Raw genomic sequence first — 17,902 nt, 5'->3', positions numbered from 1 at the left:
TCTGAGGACTCGTACCTCCCCACCACACCTGTCCATGTGTCTGTGCGTCTGTCGGCAGTTGTTCGTATTCGATCTCCTTTTGTTCCTTTCCGTTCCGAAGTCGCTCCAGAACCGGTGAAAAGCCACTGGTCGGAAGCGATCTCCGGAGCTCGGCCGAACCCCGACCCCGTCATCACGAACTTTCGAATCATCGCCGTCCATCTTAACGAGAAAGATCCGGAATGGCCCAGCTAGGGACCGTGTCGCAGCTTGAAATGGACCCCCCGCGCTCGAGACCGGCATGTCTTTTACCGTTTGTGACAATCGCGATCGTTGTGGCTCTGAGCCTGATCGCAGTACTTTTCGCGAATTTCCTTCTACCGATTCTGATGGGCAGAGGCTCGTACCCGCACAGTTCCATAGTGCTCACCACACGCGATATCATCAAGCCGCAAGCGGACTCCATCGAGTACGAAGGCATGGAGCTGAAAAACCGAATGCGTATCCTTCTCGGCAGCGACACGAAAGCCGAAATGGCTCATGTGCTCCTGTGCGTAAACGGTGTCGGCTCACTGTCCGACCCGTGGAATTTGCACGGCCTGGCGCACTTTACCGAGCACATGATCTTCATGGGGAGCAAACGATTCCCCGGGGAGAACGCACTCGACGCTTTCATTACAAAGCACGGAACGTTCCCAAATGCCCACACGTACAAGTCGGCGACCTGCTATTTCTACGACATCAACCCCGACTACTTAGAGCAGTCGCTCGACATATTTGTGGCGGCTTTCGAAGAGCCAGTCATCGACGAGTCTCACATCGATCGGGAGCTTATTGCCATTGATAACGAGTTCCGGGAGTCATCTGAAGACGACATGGTCCGTCAAGAAAGGGTCGACGAGATCACTGCCGACAGCGAGCACGACAACAGCAAATTCACCAACGGTAACGTCGAGAGTCTCAGAGAGGCGACCTCGCTGAAAAACTTTACGCTGCAGAATGCCGTGAAGAAATTCGTCGACGAATATTATTCAGCCAATCTCATGAGCGCGGTGATCGTTTCCCGACACTCGCTCCCGGAGTTGGAGAGACTGGCTGCGGTGGCCCTGTCGTCGCTGGACGATAAAGGGACCGTGATGCCCAAATGGAAATCGCCTTACACGGAAGAGCATCTCGGTGTTTTGATAAAGATCGTACCCATCGAAGACATCACCTCGATGAGGCTAGTTTTCCCCCTGCCCGACCTCATTCAGTACTACCGACAAAAACCCGAAACCTATCTCGCGACGGTGATAGGCCACGAGGCCGAGGGCAGCCTCTTTTCGTATCTGCACAAAAAAGGATGGGTCCTGCATCTTGAAGCACACACAAAAGACGAAACGCCGGGACTGTCGCTGCTCGAGGTGAAAATGAAGCTCTCGAAAGAGGGTCTGGGCCACGTCGACGAGATCATCACAGCGTTCTTCGAGTACGTTAAAATGCTCAGGAGAGAAGGCCCGCAACGATGGTTGTACGATGAAATCGCCAAAATCTACGACATCATGTTCCGCTACAAGCAGAAAGTGCCGCAGACCTCTTTCATGGTTCCGATCTGCCGCCATGTGTCCGTCTACCGTTGGAGAGACGTTCTGGCGGGACCGAACTTGTTCTTCGAATACGACGCGAAGCTGATCTCAGAAATCATGGACTACATCGTTCCGCCACGCATGCGGGTGACCCTCGTGTCCTGGGAATTCAAGAACCAGACCGACAAGGAGGAACACCACTACAGGATAAAGTTCAGCGTTGAGAGGATCCGACAGGCCAAGATCCAGGCTTGGCAGGACCCCATCAGCAACCCGGCTTTCAAACTGCCCGCGAAAAACGAATACATACCGAGAGATTTTTCTATGGCCAAGCACGAAGACCACTATTCTTGCATACCGAAACTCGTCGTGAATAAACCGTCTTTCCACATGTGGTTCATGCAGGACAAATCGTTTAACGTTCCTTGGACCGTTGTGCATCTCAACGTGAGACACCCAATGATGACAGCGTCGGCGCTGAATCACGTCAACCTTGAGATGCTCATACGAGTCTACAAGGATGCTGTTACAGAGTACTTCTACAATGCCCACCTGGCTGGGTTCAGTTTCGACCTAAGTCATCAGAACGGCGGTATCGGTCTGCAACTCGAAGGTCACCATTCCCAAGTGCACTACTTGCTCCGAGATTATCTGGGACGATTCGGTGGCTTTAGAGTTGACGCACGGCGAGAAGAATTCGACCGTTTGAAACTGGCTTACGAAAACGAACTCCGGGTAGCGATCAGCGATCGGCAGGTGGCGCTACAAAAAGTCGGACGATTCATGGAACCGTATCTTTTGGAAAACTACTTCACGTTTGAGGAGCGTCTCGACGCTCTCTCCAACTGTACGATTGAAAGTGCCCAGGAGTTTTTACACATCTTGAAGAAGGAGTCGACCGTCGAAGCTTTCGTTTACGGCAACACAGTGTCCACGGAGGCATTTAATATGTCTCGAACGATCATGAAAACTTTCGGACGTGAGTTATAGATAGCGTTGTTTCCTTCTGAGCTCCTTCGATGCTCGTCGGTGTAAAAGGCTCTCAGACAGCTGTTCCTTGTGTAGGGGTCCGCTTCCGAGCTGTGAATCGTACGACTTTTGACTTCCCGTCCGTTTTCGGACGGGAAAATACGTGAGCGAGCGAATCCAGAGTTGAGGGGAAAAGAAAAGACTTCGCGTACAGAGCCCAATCAAGGACGAAAGATGAAAAAAAAAATTTGCGTCGGCCGGGAATCGAACCCGGGCCACCCGCGTGGCAGGCGAGTATTCTACCACTGAACCACCGACGCTGCATGCTTGGGGGTGCCTCTGGTGGCAGTGAACGCTCGTGTCTCCGATTGTCACGCTCGGCAGATGATACCCTCTGAAAGATAAAGCCTAAGAACACGCTAGGGAGTTTAAGCGACTCGAGATTCCTGCTCGGAGCTTGCGCATCAGCATTGCCTCTAAGAATACGACCCGATATAGTCGCGGGAATCGAAACATTGTTCAGTTTCCATACTCGACCAAGTTCTCGTGAAGTAGAAGACATCCGTGTCGGTGTCCTCATGAGGCGGTATTCATGAGCTCCATATACGGATGGTCCCAGCTGGTCTTTGAGGCGCTGAATCAGACTATGGGTCCAGGGATGAATCGAGAAATCGTATTCTGCCGATTGAAGTCACGCTCGTCAGACGAATTCATGTATCGTCAGCATCTCACGTATCGGAAAGCTCGCCGAGGTCGATCTCCCAATGCGTCTATGAACTGGGTCGGAATTTTGCGGAGAACTAAGCTTGAAAGCCTAGACTCAGTCCGAAAGCATCACACAGACTCACAGCTGGACCCTCAGAACAAAAGTCCCATCTCATACACCGACACTTCTCTTGGGTCTAGAGGCTTCTTCGAGCCCGTGTCTGCAGCCAATCGTGATTGATAGAATTTCTGATGAGTGATCGGAATACGCGCGTCACGAAGCGGATCATGAAGTCGTCAGCGAAGGGAGGCGGAGAAAGAGTTTAGACAGTAAATTATCGAGAAAAATCCGCCTGCAAGCGCGAGAGGCCTTCTGTTCTGTGGACGGTCATCCATTTGATCGTCTGATGAATGATTGACCCCGAGGACGGGAGAATTCCCCAAAATGAGCGGCGAATCGAGAAGAGCTCTCCGGATGGTCCTTCTTCCCGCTATGGCGACTGTTGCGAGTCAGGTTGCGTCGTAGCGACCTCTGAGCGAGACCGACGAGACCTCTGTGAGGGTGGATTCTTGCTGGAAGAAGTTCCCGTGCCTTCAGTTTGGATACAGCGGTCGCTGGAGTCGAGAGAATTCAGAGACCATTTCAGTGCTATCGTTTTATACGTTTTTTTCTCCGTGGCACCCGATGCGTGTATCTGATTGAGATTGAGGACGAAGTGCTACTTCGACCGAGGAAAGCACAAGAGTATCACAAGAATTTAATGTTTTTCCTTCCGTCTGATTGCAGAGGGTGGTCTCACTTTCGCTGACACCCAAACGTTCCGACATCGACGGCTGAGACGTGGAGTCGCTTACCGTCAGCAACGGATTGATCCGCAACTATCGACAAATTGCCTGTACATGGTGGTCGAGGTGGACCGTGAAGGAGTCACTGAAGATCGATTGGCTGCATTGACCACCCTGTTCTCCAGGTTGATAAGGGAGCCTCTGTTCAATGTGATCCGAACAACGGAGCAACTCGCGTACATGGTGCAGGCACCGGAGAAACGTCAGCGCGGATCTCTCGGTGAGGAATATCGCTAAATTCTCTTTCAGCCGGATGGAAGATGAGACTCCTGCCATTGTGGGCCGCTACAATGAGGATCCTATCTTCAGGTCTGATATTCTACATAGTGACGATACACAGCGTCAGCTACGTGGAGGAACGTCTGGCGGAGTTCTTGCGGAATTACGTTCGCAAGTTTCTCAACGAGCTGACCGACGCGGTTCTTGAAGAGCAGCGCGGAGCAGCGATCAAACAGAAACTCATCAAACCTCAGAAGATTGAGATCAGTTCTACATCGTAAGTGAACATCAAATCCCGGAAGGCTAAGATCTCCCGACCGTCGAGCACTCCCAAGCGTTCCCCCTTCGCTGCCCGATTTTCTCAGTCCGTGAAAATATCGGAGCAAATGACGATGTTGCCTATGTATACGATTTTCCAGTTACTGGGGCGAGATGGTAGAGCAGACTTATCTGTTGCAACGCAACTCGAAGGAAGCTGAAGCTTTAAGGTCCATCACGAAGAAAGACCTCGAGGACTTCTATGAGCGATTCTTCGTCAATCCCAACACAACTACAACTTACGTACTCTATGTGTCCAAAGAACCGGTAAGCAACGCGGCTGAAGAGAGGAAGGGGAGCTCGAGGCAACGAGTCCTTCGAGAAGAAATTACATTTCCGAATTTGAAATGATTGCTCCCCATTCCCGTACGCTGAATTTCATCCGATAATCGTGAAGTTTCCCCTTCAGGTGAAAAGTAATGTGAAATGGTCACGACAAGACTACTTGGTGGACTCGGTGGAGGCATTCCAACAAGACCACGATTTTTATACATTTGAGAAGGATTTGTCCGTTGTTCGCATGGGCCCTTGAACTTGAGCGGCGGTGAAACTGCGAAACTTCGACGGCAACGTCGACGGCGGCCGAGAGTTCCCACAGTGTTCGTACGGGTCGAGGATCGATCGCTGCAGAGAAAACATATCGCATCTATTTTCTCCACTAAAATTGAGGGGAGCTCCTGTTGAAGAGCGAATCTCAATTCAGCTGAATACGCGCTCGTCCCCGCCGTGCACACGCTGCCTGATGTAAAATATACTGATTGTGAGCAAAAAAAAAAGATCGAGACTACTGGAATGAAATAAAAAGGGAAGAAGTTCGCCGATGAACGAATGTCAAGTTTACACCTATTTACTCGAAATCAATGGCGATCGTCCACTCCTGTACGTGTTATGTACATCTGCTATAATATGTACATCTGAGTTCACGACCTGACTTTCCATACCGAGCGAGCCGCGAGACAAAGCTGCCCGTCTGGAAATTATGTCGACCGTACACTCCCACAGCTCACCAAATCCTAGCTGTCGAGCTTCGCTACAGGCTGGGAGCGTTACCGTGAATAGGAACTGATATAGATGACGATGGATGAACCATTTCCAAGTTCGCATCTCCTTTACGTGAATGATTTCCGCTCAGGGAACATTTGAGGCGACGCTCCCAAATCTCTGCCCCGGTCTTATGATTTGCGAAGGCGCGCCGAAGTTCTCTTTGCAGGCTCAGTAGGTTCATATTCCGAGGTCACCGATTGAGCCGGCTCGGATATGTGCGCTTCTATCTGCTCCCCCGACTCCATGTCTAAATCCTCGGGAGTCTGCGTGTCCTCTAAGACATCGCCATCGAACTTGAAAACCACTGAACCCCGAACCACATTGTTTTGTTCACAATATCTGCAGAATATCCCTTCGAAGCGTTCCTTGGGGCTGCAAGCAATTTCTTTAGTAGCTCGTCTATTGGTCGTCACTATTTTCAATTTGAAAACGCTGAAGTTCGTGCTCTCCTGAATAGGGAAGGAATAAACTACAGCAATCCGATCCACCGACATATTCAAGTCTTTGGGAGTCTGCGTCGGTAGGACTTCTTCACGTTCACCGTCAACATCAATCATCAGAGTGACGGGTACGTTCAGCGCTCGTTGGATTTCGTCAAAGAGACTCTGCATGAGTTCGGCTTCTTGAAGACGGATCCAGATCCTCTCTTTCACGCCAAAGTGTTTCACTAGAACCCGATATTCGCTTTGAGTTTCTGCGGCGAGATCGTCATCCCCGGAGCGATTCAGGAAAGATTCTTCATCTTCGTCCTCATCGCGACTGCCGTTCTTGAGGTCATCGGCTTCGAGTTCGATTCGGCTGTTGCTCAGCTCAAGCGCCATCGATGAGGTCTCCAGGTTCGACGTGGATTTCATCAGCTCGGCAAACTCGTCGTCTTCGTCTTCATCGCTTGACATTAAATCTATTATTCGACTCCTCTTTGACGGTCGCGCAGAAGACGAGCGCTTCATTTTTCCCAGAGTGAGCTCCGGGGTTTCCTCAGCAGCCACCTTGAAAGCGATTCGGAATGAGCATTCAGAGGAAAAGAGCTGTTTGATGAGAGACGAATATGAGCCTAGTAGGGGTCAGACAAGGATTCGGAATGAGATCGATAGGCCACTACTTACCGTCGTGATATCCTCCTGACAGTCGGTGCTTAATACCTTATCTTCCTCGTCACGTATCGTGCTTAGGACTTTCTCGGTGAAAACTTTTGTATCGAATAAAGAAACAGAGTTCTCTTGTGAGGATTCCAGGGGACGTTTCCTGCCGGACACTTTCGTACGATCCTCATCATCGGAGTCCGACAAATTGGCGAGTCCGCGTCGGGCCCTCCGAGCCATATTCACCACAGCTGGCTTCGGACACCTCAAGCTCTGGGAGATTCCTGGCTAGGGCGGTCACATTCAGATTCCTATTTCTTGTTCAACTCGCAAAATGCATCGCGCCGTTGTTCCGGTAACTTTGCGTTCGAGAAACACACATGTTGTTGTTATTCTGAGTTGCGGATGATCACTAGCCTTTTTGGCGCCAAAATTCGAAATACCGCTTAGCGCTCCGGCTGCTATCGCCGTCATCACCACGCAGGCCCTTCATGAAGGAGGGCTCCTCTCGTTCACTTTCAGCAGACAGCTGGTTATCAGGTGAGTGTGCTCGGTGACTTCCCTCGGCGAAATCGTTGGATCGGGGGGTTCTCGCTGCCATTGAGCTTTCGTTCCGAGGTATGAGCATCACTTTGTATAGAACTCGGTGTTTATCGGTTTTTGACGTTCGAAAACTGGTTTATGCAAGGTGACCGGTTTCGTGCTTCTCCTCCCTCTGATAGGGAGCACACTTCCCTTTATCTTCCGCCGGTATGTTTCGGGGTCCTCTGTGGGCGTAGAGCGTCGTTCATTTGTGTGACGGTGCTGAGTGAGATTCCATCATGCTCCGGAGTTTGCTGATCCTTTCGGTATTGATAAATGATGCTGTCTATCGTGATCGACTGTGTACTCGGTCGAGAACAGCCCCTGTGGCGGAAAGCTTCCGACCGTGTCACGGCGTAGTTTCGTGTTGATAATTCCACGGGGAAGATCTCCGACCTCCTCAGCGTTAACAGAGTCGCATGTCTGTTATCCAGCGGCTATTAATGATGGCTACTGCCAGAATAGCGCCTTGTCATTCTCTAGACAGACCGGCAGGTCATCTGATACAGCTTAACCGAAATGTAGTCCGCTTCCGCTATTGCTTCTGTATTCGTGCCTCGCGAGACCTTCCTGATATCCGATGTGTCCTCGATCGAACGAGGCTAGATGAAGTGTGATTCAATTTACACCTTGGTGATGGTTTCCATATTTGTCAGATGCTCTCGGTGATCTTCCGGCCTGTATGCAAAGCAGTTCAGGCGCAGCTCCCTATTGTCAACGCCACTGTAAGTTGTCGCCGCATTCGAGAAGAGCTTCCTTTCACCCTTCCGTCGTCGAAATCCCCGAGAACGTATCACACTCGATCAAGAGACACTGACACACTAGTGAAGAAGCTCTTATGTTTCAGACTCAATTTGCAAGGACCATGTCGAAGTTCTCGCCAGCGCAACGCGTATCGGGTATGGGGGAAAGTGTTTGGTGAGTCATAAACCCTTCGGAAGTAAGTCTCGTGGATTCTCATCCACCGCACTAGACCAGTCTCTCTGAGCTGTAATGCGAATCTCGTCTAGATTCCGGCGCCCACTGCGACCATATATTTTAGTATTGGAAGGGTCCGGGAGAGAGTGGATGCTCATCTCATGCCTCGACCGAGGTGCGAAACTAAAGCTTGACGGAATCCCATTTTCCAGGGTGGAATTCGGTCAACTCGCCCTCGAGGTGAAACCGGTGAACCTTGGCCAGGGATTCCCTGATATGCCTCCCCCAGAAAGCGTAGCCAAGCCACTTCGGGAAGCCGTTTCGAAAGATGGAAACTTTCTGCTTCATCAATACACGAGAGGCTTCGTAAGTTCCCTATCTTCCCTTCAAAGGCTCAATTTTCAACCAGATGCAATCCACGCTTGGACAGGCTGTGTCGTATGCCGGAGAGACACTTAGCCCGCACTCTGTAATGCTATTTTGTCTGGTGACTTGCAAAGGGTCATCCTCGTCTGGTGAACGCCTTGGCCGGTCTGTACGGCCGACTCACAGGCCACAAAATCAACCCAAACACAGAAGTTCTGATCACTGTCGGAGCGTACGAAGCTCTGTTCTGTGTTTTCATGGGACTCGTCAACCCAGGTAAGGCCTATACCTATGCGCATCAGGCGCTCAGTGACTGTACTTCGCCATTGACTCTATAAGGAAGAGAGTTCCTATCGTCTCCATAAACCCTATGAATTCCTCTGCAGGCGATGAAGTCATAATTATTGAGCCTTTCTACGATTGCTATGAGCCCATGGTGCGAATGGCTGGCGGAGTTCCCGTTTTCATTCCACTTAAACTCGTAAGCTGTCCCGAATTCTTTTGCACTCCTTCTCCGTTGGCAATCGCAATCATTTCCCTGATCATTCCATGGCGAGATTGACAACGTTCGAAAACCGGCATTCTTAAATCCGCTCCCCTTTACGACGATTCCAGAAGACGCAAAACGAAACGATATCTTCTGCAGACTGGGTTCTCGACCCGAAAGAGCTGGCGAGCAAATTCAGTTCGAAAACCAAATTGATTGTGATAAATACGCCTCACAATCCCCTCGGCAAAGTTTTCTCGAAGGTGAGTTGCGTTCCGCAGACTGATCTCCGAGCGTGTGACCCAGAAAGCGGTAATCTTAGGATTCTGTATCTTCCAGGAAGAACTTACTGTCATTGCGGATTTATGCAAGAAGCACGACGTGGTTGCTGTTATGGATGAGGTTTATGAGTGGATCGTTTACGGCGGGAAGACGCATTTCCGTATGAGTATGTATGGCGGGGTTTTACAGCCAGCTTTTCCTGAGGGAGCTCCGGGATGCGCCCAGTTTTGGCGACGATGTGTTTTCACGACGCCTTCAACCCAGCTTTGACCCAGAAAATGGACTTTCGAAAAAGCAGGGCTTCGCTCTCGCACGTTCCCCCAGCTCATCGACCAACTCGCTTTGCTATTCTCCCTGGGAGACATCCTGATTCCTCCGGATCTCTCGGTCAGCGAGAACATTCCGCGATAACTCTTTGGATCGCTAATTTGAAACCGTCATCCGTCATTCCTTTCGATAGCATTTTGACGCTGTGGAAACGCTGTGTCTCTGTTCTGCCGCACGAGGCAAAGCGCTCGTGAAGCGAAAAACGATCGCCAGCTCTGGGCATGGACAGCGTGCTTCCCCACGGAAGATATCCAATATCATGGGAATTCGCTTGGAACTGCTCATTTCTTGCAGATACACTGCCCGGCATGTGGGAGAGAAGCATCACAATCGGGAGTGCCGGCAAAACGTTCAGCGTCACTGGTGAGTCGGATCACTGTACTTGATTGACGCCCTCAGCTGCACTCCTCGTCCTTTTTATTCATTTGCTCTCCGTCGTTTGTCTGCACTTCCTCCGTGCAAATGGGGCAACATTCGGATCCGAACATGTATTCTATACGTGCCTCGATCGTTCACGATCAAATTTCGATTTTATTCGAATGGAGGTGTTTGCGAGGTAGAGACCTTACATATATCATTCTCCTCATCGCGGCAGCTCCGGGCTGCGCTCCAGACGCCGAGTTGTGTAGCCGAGGCCTTATCGTCGACATTCTCGGGGTTCCTCGCAGAAAACACGGCTCAGCCATCCGCTCCGTCTGCTTCTGCTTCATTAATCATAGGCCTGGAAGAATCGATTCTGACACAGTCTGACTCGGAGAACCTCTCACTTCAGAGAAGTTGAAGGGCATAGCTGATAGCACGAAAAGTTTCTGCTTACTGAGCTCCAGCTTGTCGAGCGAATTTAGGGAATACTTAGCTTCATCTCTTGTCGCGTATCCGGGATAAGGCTGACGATTCTGCTTCCAGGCTGGAAAACCGGTTGGGCATACGGACCGGCGAATTTGATGAGAGCGCTCCAATTGGTACATCAGAATTCCGTTTACACGTGCGCGACTCCAATCCAAGAAGCGATCGCGATCGGGCTCGAAATTGAGACGGAGAAAATCGGACAAAACGGATCGTACTGGAAAGAGTTGGCCGAGGAGCTCGAGCCCAAGAGAGACCGGATTTGCAAGTTTCTCCAGAGCGTCGGCATGAAGCCTACGGTTCCGGAGGGCGGTTATTTCCTCATCGCCGACTACACACAGTTCGGTAAGTTCAATGAGTTTTCAGCTCCTTCGAGTCTCGGTGTAATTCTCACAAGCGAGCGGAAAACGGATTCTGTTTTGTATGCTGAGGCAGGCGCTTCTCTCTCCTCGATCCGCTCTCGTCCGTGCATCTGCCAGGACGACCTGAAATCGCTTCGGCTCGTTGATTCGACACGGTATCAAATCGAGATCACATCGGTCAAAGCGAACCGTGAGAGGAACATCGTCCGACGTCGAGAAGAGCGCCCGGACGTTCGTAGCTTCACAATGGACTAGATGTGGAAATAGTATCCCTCGGCCAGTGATATCTGAATCGCTGCTCAAAGTATTCATCGTGTGATCACCCACGATTCCTCATCTGCGGTCTGATCGGATCGTCCGACTTTGGAGGCGATTTCCCTCGGAGCTGAATCTTCGCGCCGAGATCCGATGATCCCCGCCACGGGTCGAGAGTTTGGATCAGCGGACTCATCGAGGGACTTCTCGTATTCGGGCCGATTAAGGCGTGGATCTTCGAGAAGAGATTCAAATTACTGCTCTTCCGCAATGAGAGGCAGCTCGGAGCCAAACAGTCGCATAGTGGATTGGACGACTTCCCCTTGCCCGCTACCTGTGAAGGTTTCCGGGCACTCAGGGCGCTGGACTCTTCCACTACCCCCTTTCAATGTTCTAGCGCCACAAGAATGCCCATCTAAGCTGACGCCACAGTATTTCCCACCCACGGGCGTGGAGCTTACCGCCAATCGAGTACTTGCCGTGACGTCTCGGATCGATCACAGATTGAACATACGTGGAGATGATTCGGGAAAGATCTTTGCGTAGATAGGACCTCATCGAGATTCCTCGGGTGCGCGTGCCTCCCATCGGTCTACATACATAGTTGCTGACCTCAAGCTTACCACTGGTTGACGTCAATTGACCGTGGTCTCCACAAGCTTCAGCAGAAAAGCCCAGCTGACGAGGAGAAGGAGCTGGAATCCTATCCGTGGCCGAGATATGGGAACATTCCGAGAAATCGCATTCCATTGATTTGGTCGCGAAGATTAGCGAGGCCTTCGCGCTCGCTGCGGACCCGCATGGCCGCCTACTTTCGCCACAGCCAAGGGAAAGGAAACCTTTCCGTTTCCGGCTTGGATGCCCGCTGGGTTCGAATCCTTTTATGCCCACTTCACGGCTGGTCGGAGACGCTCACTGTGAGCTCGTACCGTTTTCTCGGCGGGAACCGTAGAGCTCCTCGCTCCCGTCCCTCATTTACAGGACACCGGGAGGCTTTGCAGCGTGCAACGACCGGTTACGATTTCGCTCCGCTTGATTATTCCGAGTGCATCGGGTCGGGAGGCTCGAGTGTTCGCATCTCCCGCATCCGAGCAGCGTTTAAAGTCGACGCTCTGGCTTAGATGGGTAGGGGCCCGGTCGGAGAAGACAGATAGACCGTCTGAACTTGAGTCGCGGTCAATGTTGAAGCTTGTTTCTATGTATATATGCTGCCGCGTCTCGTGCATACCGATGACCATGAGAATTCGGGGCCTCGAGTCGACAATGGCCCGATACTGACGTGTGACCGAGCTGGGAATCGAGTATCTTGTTCACGTGCGAAACACCGGCCGTCGCGCGCTCGAGATCGCTCTAGAAAAGCTCTCTCTCCTTCAGAGGGAGCATGATCGACCACAGTCAGTTTTCGGACTTGAACGCATTTTTCGGATACGGATTCTCTAGATACAAAGATAGATATATATATATATATATTCACTAGATAAAAGCTCGTGACTACGAACACGAAGGGACGGACGAAACTGGTTCGTTGTACCGAGTTTCCGCTGGGAGGAATGCCGCTCAACACTATCCCCATGGCGCGCTGGCCAAAGGAGGAGAAATTCCTTGTTCCTTCTACCAAGAAATTCGTTGTAATGGGGGTCGTTATAACAAGCTTTCACTGTACGCGTTTTTCGGATTCGCTTTCTGACGGATGATTGTAAATAAGAAGCTCATCGAAGTACCTAATTCCGCTCGGTACTCTCGGTCGTCCTCGACAAGGACTAGTATCATGTTCCCTTCATAGCCCTCTTGGACACTCAGAGGAGCAGCTACACCGAGTCTGATTGTAGTCCGATGGAGTCCGATGGCTGCGCTCTTCGTGTTTGTCTGGGAAAGTGATTATATCAGCTTGTACGTTACAGCCAAGAACATTGATGTATCGGGCTTCACGGGCACACCCGACTCACAATTTGCAAAATGGCTATCAACAACTCATAAGCTCCAGGGAATCCCGCCATCTGCTTTCTACAGCGAAGAGCATAAAAGCTATGCCAAGGACTACATCCGCTTCTGTTTCTTCAAGGTGAGTCTACTCGCCCGCACGCTCTTCGTCCTGACTCTAAGAGTGCTATTAGATTTTGTAAGGCAAGGGTAACCGTTAATCTGCCATCCTGAATTCCCTCAGAGTGTCCTCATGCGTTCGAGCTTTCAGTAGTTCTCTAATCAGGGACCATGAATTCTATGAGAAGGCTCCCGCATTCGTTTCATTGACCATAAATAAGACGCTCGGTGCCGGGCCGTCATTCAGGAAAAGTGCGTTTTAGGCCAACTCCTTGGAAGTTTATTCTCCAATGTAGGTGTACGCGGACGAATCTGTTGTCCCGACAATAGTTTGTCGATGTACCTACCATGGAAAGAGGCTATTCCCAGAGGAGCGTTTCGTCAAGGAATTTCCCCCCCCCCTCTTTCAGAATGCTCTGCGTGCCTCTGGGGACAAACATTTCAGAGGGAGCCTATCGGAAGTAGATCAGGTTATTTTAAGGTCAACTTCAGGCGGCGGCCTTTGAATCAGCTTTTTCCGGGCTGGACCACACCGCCAAGGTTTAACGGCTCGGGTATTGTTTTCCACCTGGACGTCCCGAGCCGGACTGCAATGGCGATTTAGGCTCTGGTTCAAGTTGCCGCTCGAGACGTCGAGCCTGATGAGGCAGCCTTGAGCACTCATTGGAGTCTCGTCTTAGACGCTTTCCGTCACACCTCTGAGCCGGCTCAGAGTCCATTTTCGCGGTGTCTCAAGGGATAATCCGCGACATTAGGTATTGCGTTTCCGGGTTTCCGCTGCGACTCGGTTTCCTCTCCTCGCTGTCTTCCTGGGGGCGACGAAAAGCACACTAGCCGCGCTGGGCTGACGCGAGACATTGTTGTAAACCACTCCTTCAACTGAAGGATCTCCCGACCATTCAACCACCGACGATTCAAGGACGGTAGAGCAGATCTGACATTCGGCTATTTGCCTTTATTCCGGCCACTGGGACGTTCTATAGTCTACACACTCAGCTTTGGTACCATGTCTCAGGGGCAGTCCAAGCGATCGGATTTGGTGGGATGCTCTGTCATTCACCGATGGCTGATGCGATTCCTGACTGATACTCTAAGGAATCTCGAGCGCAAGAAGCGACGGGACGCGCACCTATCGACGATCCGCGACCCTCTCCGTTTGGTTTATCGAGCTCCTAAATTTTGTCTCCATTCCAGCAAGATTCGACCCTCGCTCAAGCAGAGGCCATCATCAAGACACTGCCGAGCAAGATGTGAGAAGTCTGTCAGGATCCGAATCCTCATTGAAGCCACATCCATTCTAAGAGTTACCTCTCGCTACTATCGAGAACCTGATGATCAAATCATCACCGTAATAAAGATAAATTCAGGAGCGAAACTCATGCGTCTTGAGGCCGGAGTAAACTCCGGTCTGATTACCGCGCCGTGTCCCATACCGAAGCTGAAGATCGCACATCGGCCTCTCTGACACCTGCATTCAGGAAAAACATCATACGCTGCGCCCTCCTGAGCTCCGAGCAGACCGGAATTCCCTGAACGGGTTCAGACTTTCAGCAGTGGATTCGAAGCAACTCGAGAAGCAACTCGCAGAACCCCGGGGAGCTTGGTAGTTTCATTCCCGGCGCACCAATAGTAAGTGACCGAGAACTCTCGCTCGACCTTCGGCGAGGGAAGCGATGACCACACTCATTGGCGATTCCGATGTGACTAGAGTGACCTTTCCGGACATCTCACACAATGGGTAATTAACACCCCTTCCGCGACAGTAGATTTATATAGCGCTCGAACAATACGCTCGTTACGCATAGCATGGCTTCAGTCGGATCGAGCTCTGTCAGCCTCGCGCCTCTGAAGTTGCTGTCGTTCACGTTCTTACGTCAGTCGGCGGCGAGTGTTTACTTTGTCTGAGCGAAGGAGACGCTTGGGAAAAGCATAGGACGCCGACTCCCTCTCCCTCAGTGCCTGTTCGAAATATTGAGGGCAGTCCTATGTACAAGTGACGTTCCGACGCGTCGAGACCAAGTGACAACCTTCCTGAGTGGGCGTTGGTCACTTGACACAGATTACTCATTCATGACGGCTGTGTCGGGAACTTGTCACATTTTCCTGACCCTGAGCTGCGTATCTCCGCGCCACTTGGGGTACACTGAGTTTTCGGAAATGATCATGAGCGTCAATCCAGGAGAAGGTCGGTGGACCAGCTCAAATCGAGGAATTTCCGAGGGAAAAAGATGTAGCTCGTCATGCCCGTCGGAAAAAATCAGAATATTGAGTCGGAGATGAGAATAACATAAGATCTCAATGCGGATGGGAGCTCCGCATTGCGACTGATGACTTTCCATTCCAGAGGAGCTTCTCAGCGGATCGCTGCAGGGATTCAGACTGCGTCCCTCGACTCTCTGTTTGTTTGCCTTTATTCGGAAGTGTCTTCCAGCAAGCTATAATTGCCTGACTTTCGTGGCTACTGGCCACGTATCTCATTCCGACAAGTCTCAAGGTTCAAGCTGTTGGCTTCATTTGGTAGACTGATTGTCAATGAGTCTCGATCTCAGACGGTGCTTCTCTTGCCTCGAGAGCAGCTTTGCCGTGGGGCAGCAAGGGTGATTGCCTTGGCTCTGCATAGCTTGCCGCTGTGGCCACTGTTTCACCAAAGGCTGGTTGGTGGCCGCGGCGGTCCTCAACGCCCTCGCCTAAGTCGGAGAGAATAGAGAATTCTCTCTGAAATAGGCAAGCCACGGCGGGAACATGCTCTCCGAAACTACTCAAGGCTGACCGCAGTGCTTCGGCGAGCTTTCGAAATTTTTCTCAAAGTACCGCGAGCTGGCCCAGTTTCCGGTAACTACCGATCGATGAAAAAGTGATCGAACCTTTGTGCCACCATGGGTGTATTCCGTCGACGTAGACAGATCGAAGCCGCTGAGGAAGAGCAGCCGAATTCGGTGGTAGAGCAAGCGGTTGTCAAGAGCGGCGTTTGCGAGGAAGAAAACGAGGTGTCGTCGTCATCGAGACCTCTGAGAAGCAATCGACTGTTCGAATATCGAGAAGACCGATCGCCAAGTGACATTCTGCAGTCGGCGTTCCATAGCATCGACGAACGAGACGTGAAACTCGTTTCGAAGGACGATAAAAGGATCAGCATCGACGAGTGCATTCTCCGTGCTGCGTGCAAAGTAATGGATTTGAACTTCAACCTCGATCGGCTCGACACGAATTATTTGAAATGTGACTGGAACGGTACGGATCTGCAGAATATCGTCGACTACATCTATCTGCGGGACACCGGTTACTGGTGGAGACGGGAGTTGAGTGTCGACGTCAGGAAATGTCTCCGGATCGACGAGCGTCGTCAGGACGAAGTGGCCGAGCAAATCATGGACGTTCTCAGAGAGTCGTGGGAATGCTGCAAACGGGACCGGGACACTGCCGAGCCAGAGATTCCGACGAATATTACGTTCCATTGCACCGACGGAAACTACGTCCGAGCCCACAAGTGCATCGTAAGGAGTTTGCGTAACATGGACGCTCTGTACAGCGGTCAGGAGCGAGCCTGTGTCGATCGCATACTGAAAGCCAAAAAAACCGAAAGAGTCGAGATTCCCGTTTCGTCGACCGCTTTGAAGCAACTTCTTGACTTTGCGTACACGTCGTGGCTCGAATTCGAAACTAGCAGTGCGGCCGGCCTTTACATCCTCGCGTGTATGTTCGGCCCGTCGCTGGCGAGCCTCGAACGACAGCTCATCGATACCATAGCGGATAACTGGGATCTTGTTATGGCGTCGCGGGAGTTCCACCGACTGCCCATAACCAGAGTAACGATCCTTTGTAAAAACGAGAAATTCCGTCCGAGGAACGAAGTCATGAGAAGGAGTATGGAAAGACAGCTGAGGAAGTGGATGCGTCGTTGCCCGGAAAAGAGAACTCAGCTCTGGGAGGAGCTCGGTGCGCTCCTGAATCAGCAGTTCGATCACCAATTCGTCGACCCGAGCCAGTGCTATTATCAGACTTTCCAAAACCGAATTTATCGTTTCAACGGACGCTTCTGGACTCAGATCTCCGACCGACCCGGTATCGATCCTTCAGCTTTCAGCTACATGTACGGAGTGCTGAGCCCTCGGGGAGAAATGATCGTGGCCGACATCGACGGCCCGATCGGACTCCTGGAACGCGACGGCAGCTTCATCAAGCACAACGACTATCTCCCGCACGATCCCCTCGAATGGAGTTATCCGTTCCTGTTCGATAATCACAACCCCTATCTGTGTTTAGTTTTCAAAAAACGGAAGAACGCCGGAGAGGTCCTTCAGCTGTGGGTCTGGAGAACGCTGACCAACCGCTTCGAAGCGATTCTCAGTCCCGGCCACACGATCGAGAACGTCGTCGAGATGCAGCGGCACCATACCGATGAACACGTATTTTTCCTCGTGGCGTCCATCACATCAATCGTTGAACAGGAGTGCACTCTCAACGTCAAGGTAAAAACAGGCAACACCGCCAAGAGGTCAAGGCTCAGAATAACGTCAAGTGAGCAGTCTGAAGTGCTGCGCTACGGCGTATTCAGAATGGATGTTGTCGAGAAAGAGACATTCACAGCGAAAGTGGAGCTGCTTGAAAAGTGGAACGAGGACCAGTACAATAACTGGTACGGCAACCTCAGACACTTCAACAACACGCTCTACAAAACGTCGCGCACCGTCGAGAGTCGCGAAGAAATCA

At 51.3% G+C, this 17,902-nt stretch overlaps 2 protein-coding genes and 1 non-coding gene across 3 annotated transcripts; 2 read left to right on the top strand and 1 right to left on the bottom strand.

Annotated features, from left to right (window-relative positions):
• The first annotated feature begins 407 nt into the window (after positions 1-407).
• Positions 408-5,418, top strand: LOC100905822 (insulin-degrading enzyme). Its single transcript, XM_003742588.3, has 5 exons — positions 408-2,523; positions 4,006-4,284; positions 4,374-4,560; positions 4,703-4,868; positions 5,011-5,418. Exons 1-5 carry the CDS (start codon positions 459-461, stop codon positions 5,131-5,133), a joined length of 2,820 nt encoding a protein of 939 aa, XP_003742636.3. The 5' UTR covers positions 408-458; the 3' UTR covers positions 5,134-5,418.
• On the bottom strand, positions 2,763-2,833 carry TRNAG-GCC (transfer RNA glycine (anticodon GCC)). Its single transcript has one exon. It is a non-coding gene; the product is annotated as a tRNA-Gly (tRNA).
• Positions 5,419-7,504: 2,086 nt separating the features above from the next.
• On the top strand, positions 7,505-14,568 carry Kyat (Kynurenine aminotransferase). The gene is made up of 12 exons (XM_003742544.1): positions 7,505-7,575; positions 7,966-8,034; positions 8,157-8,227; positions 8,440-8,593; positions 8,728-8,869; positions 8,980-9,074; positions 9,209-9,343; positions 9,420-9,528; positions 9,984-10,052; positions 10,596-10,880; positions 13,054-13,214; positions 14,387-14,568. Exons 1-12 carry the CDS (start codon positions 7,549-7,551, stop codon positions 14,444-14,446), a joined length of 1,377 nt encoding a protein of 458 aa, XP_003742592.1. The 5' UTR covers positions 7,505-7,548; the 3' UTR covers positions 14,447-14,568.
• The last annotated feature ends 3,334 nt before the right edge of the window (positions 14,569-17,902 follow it).

Source organism: Galendromus occidentalis, unplaced genomic scaffold (assembly GCF_000255335.2).
Source record: "Galendromus occidentalis unplaced genomic scaffold, Mocc_1.1 scf7180000077427, whole genome shotgun sequence".
NCBI classification, from domain to species: domain Eukaryota; kingdom Metazoa; phylum Arthropoda; class Arachnida; order Mesostigmata; family Phytoseiidae; genus Galendromus; species Galendromus occidentalis.
Note: the sequence above shows the minus strand (reverse complement) of the source record. Positions and strands in the feature narration are given on the sequence as shown.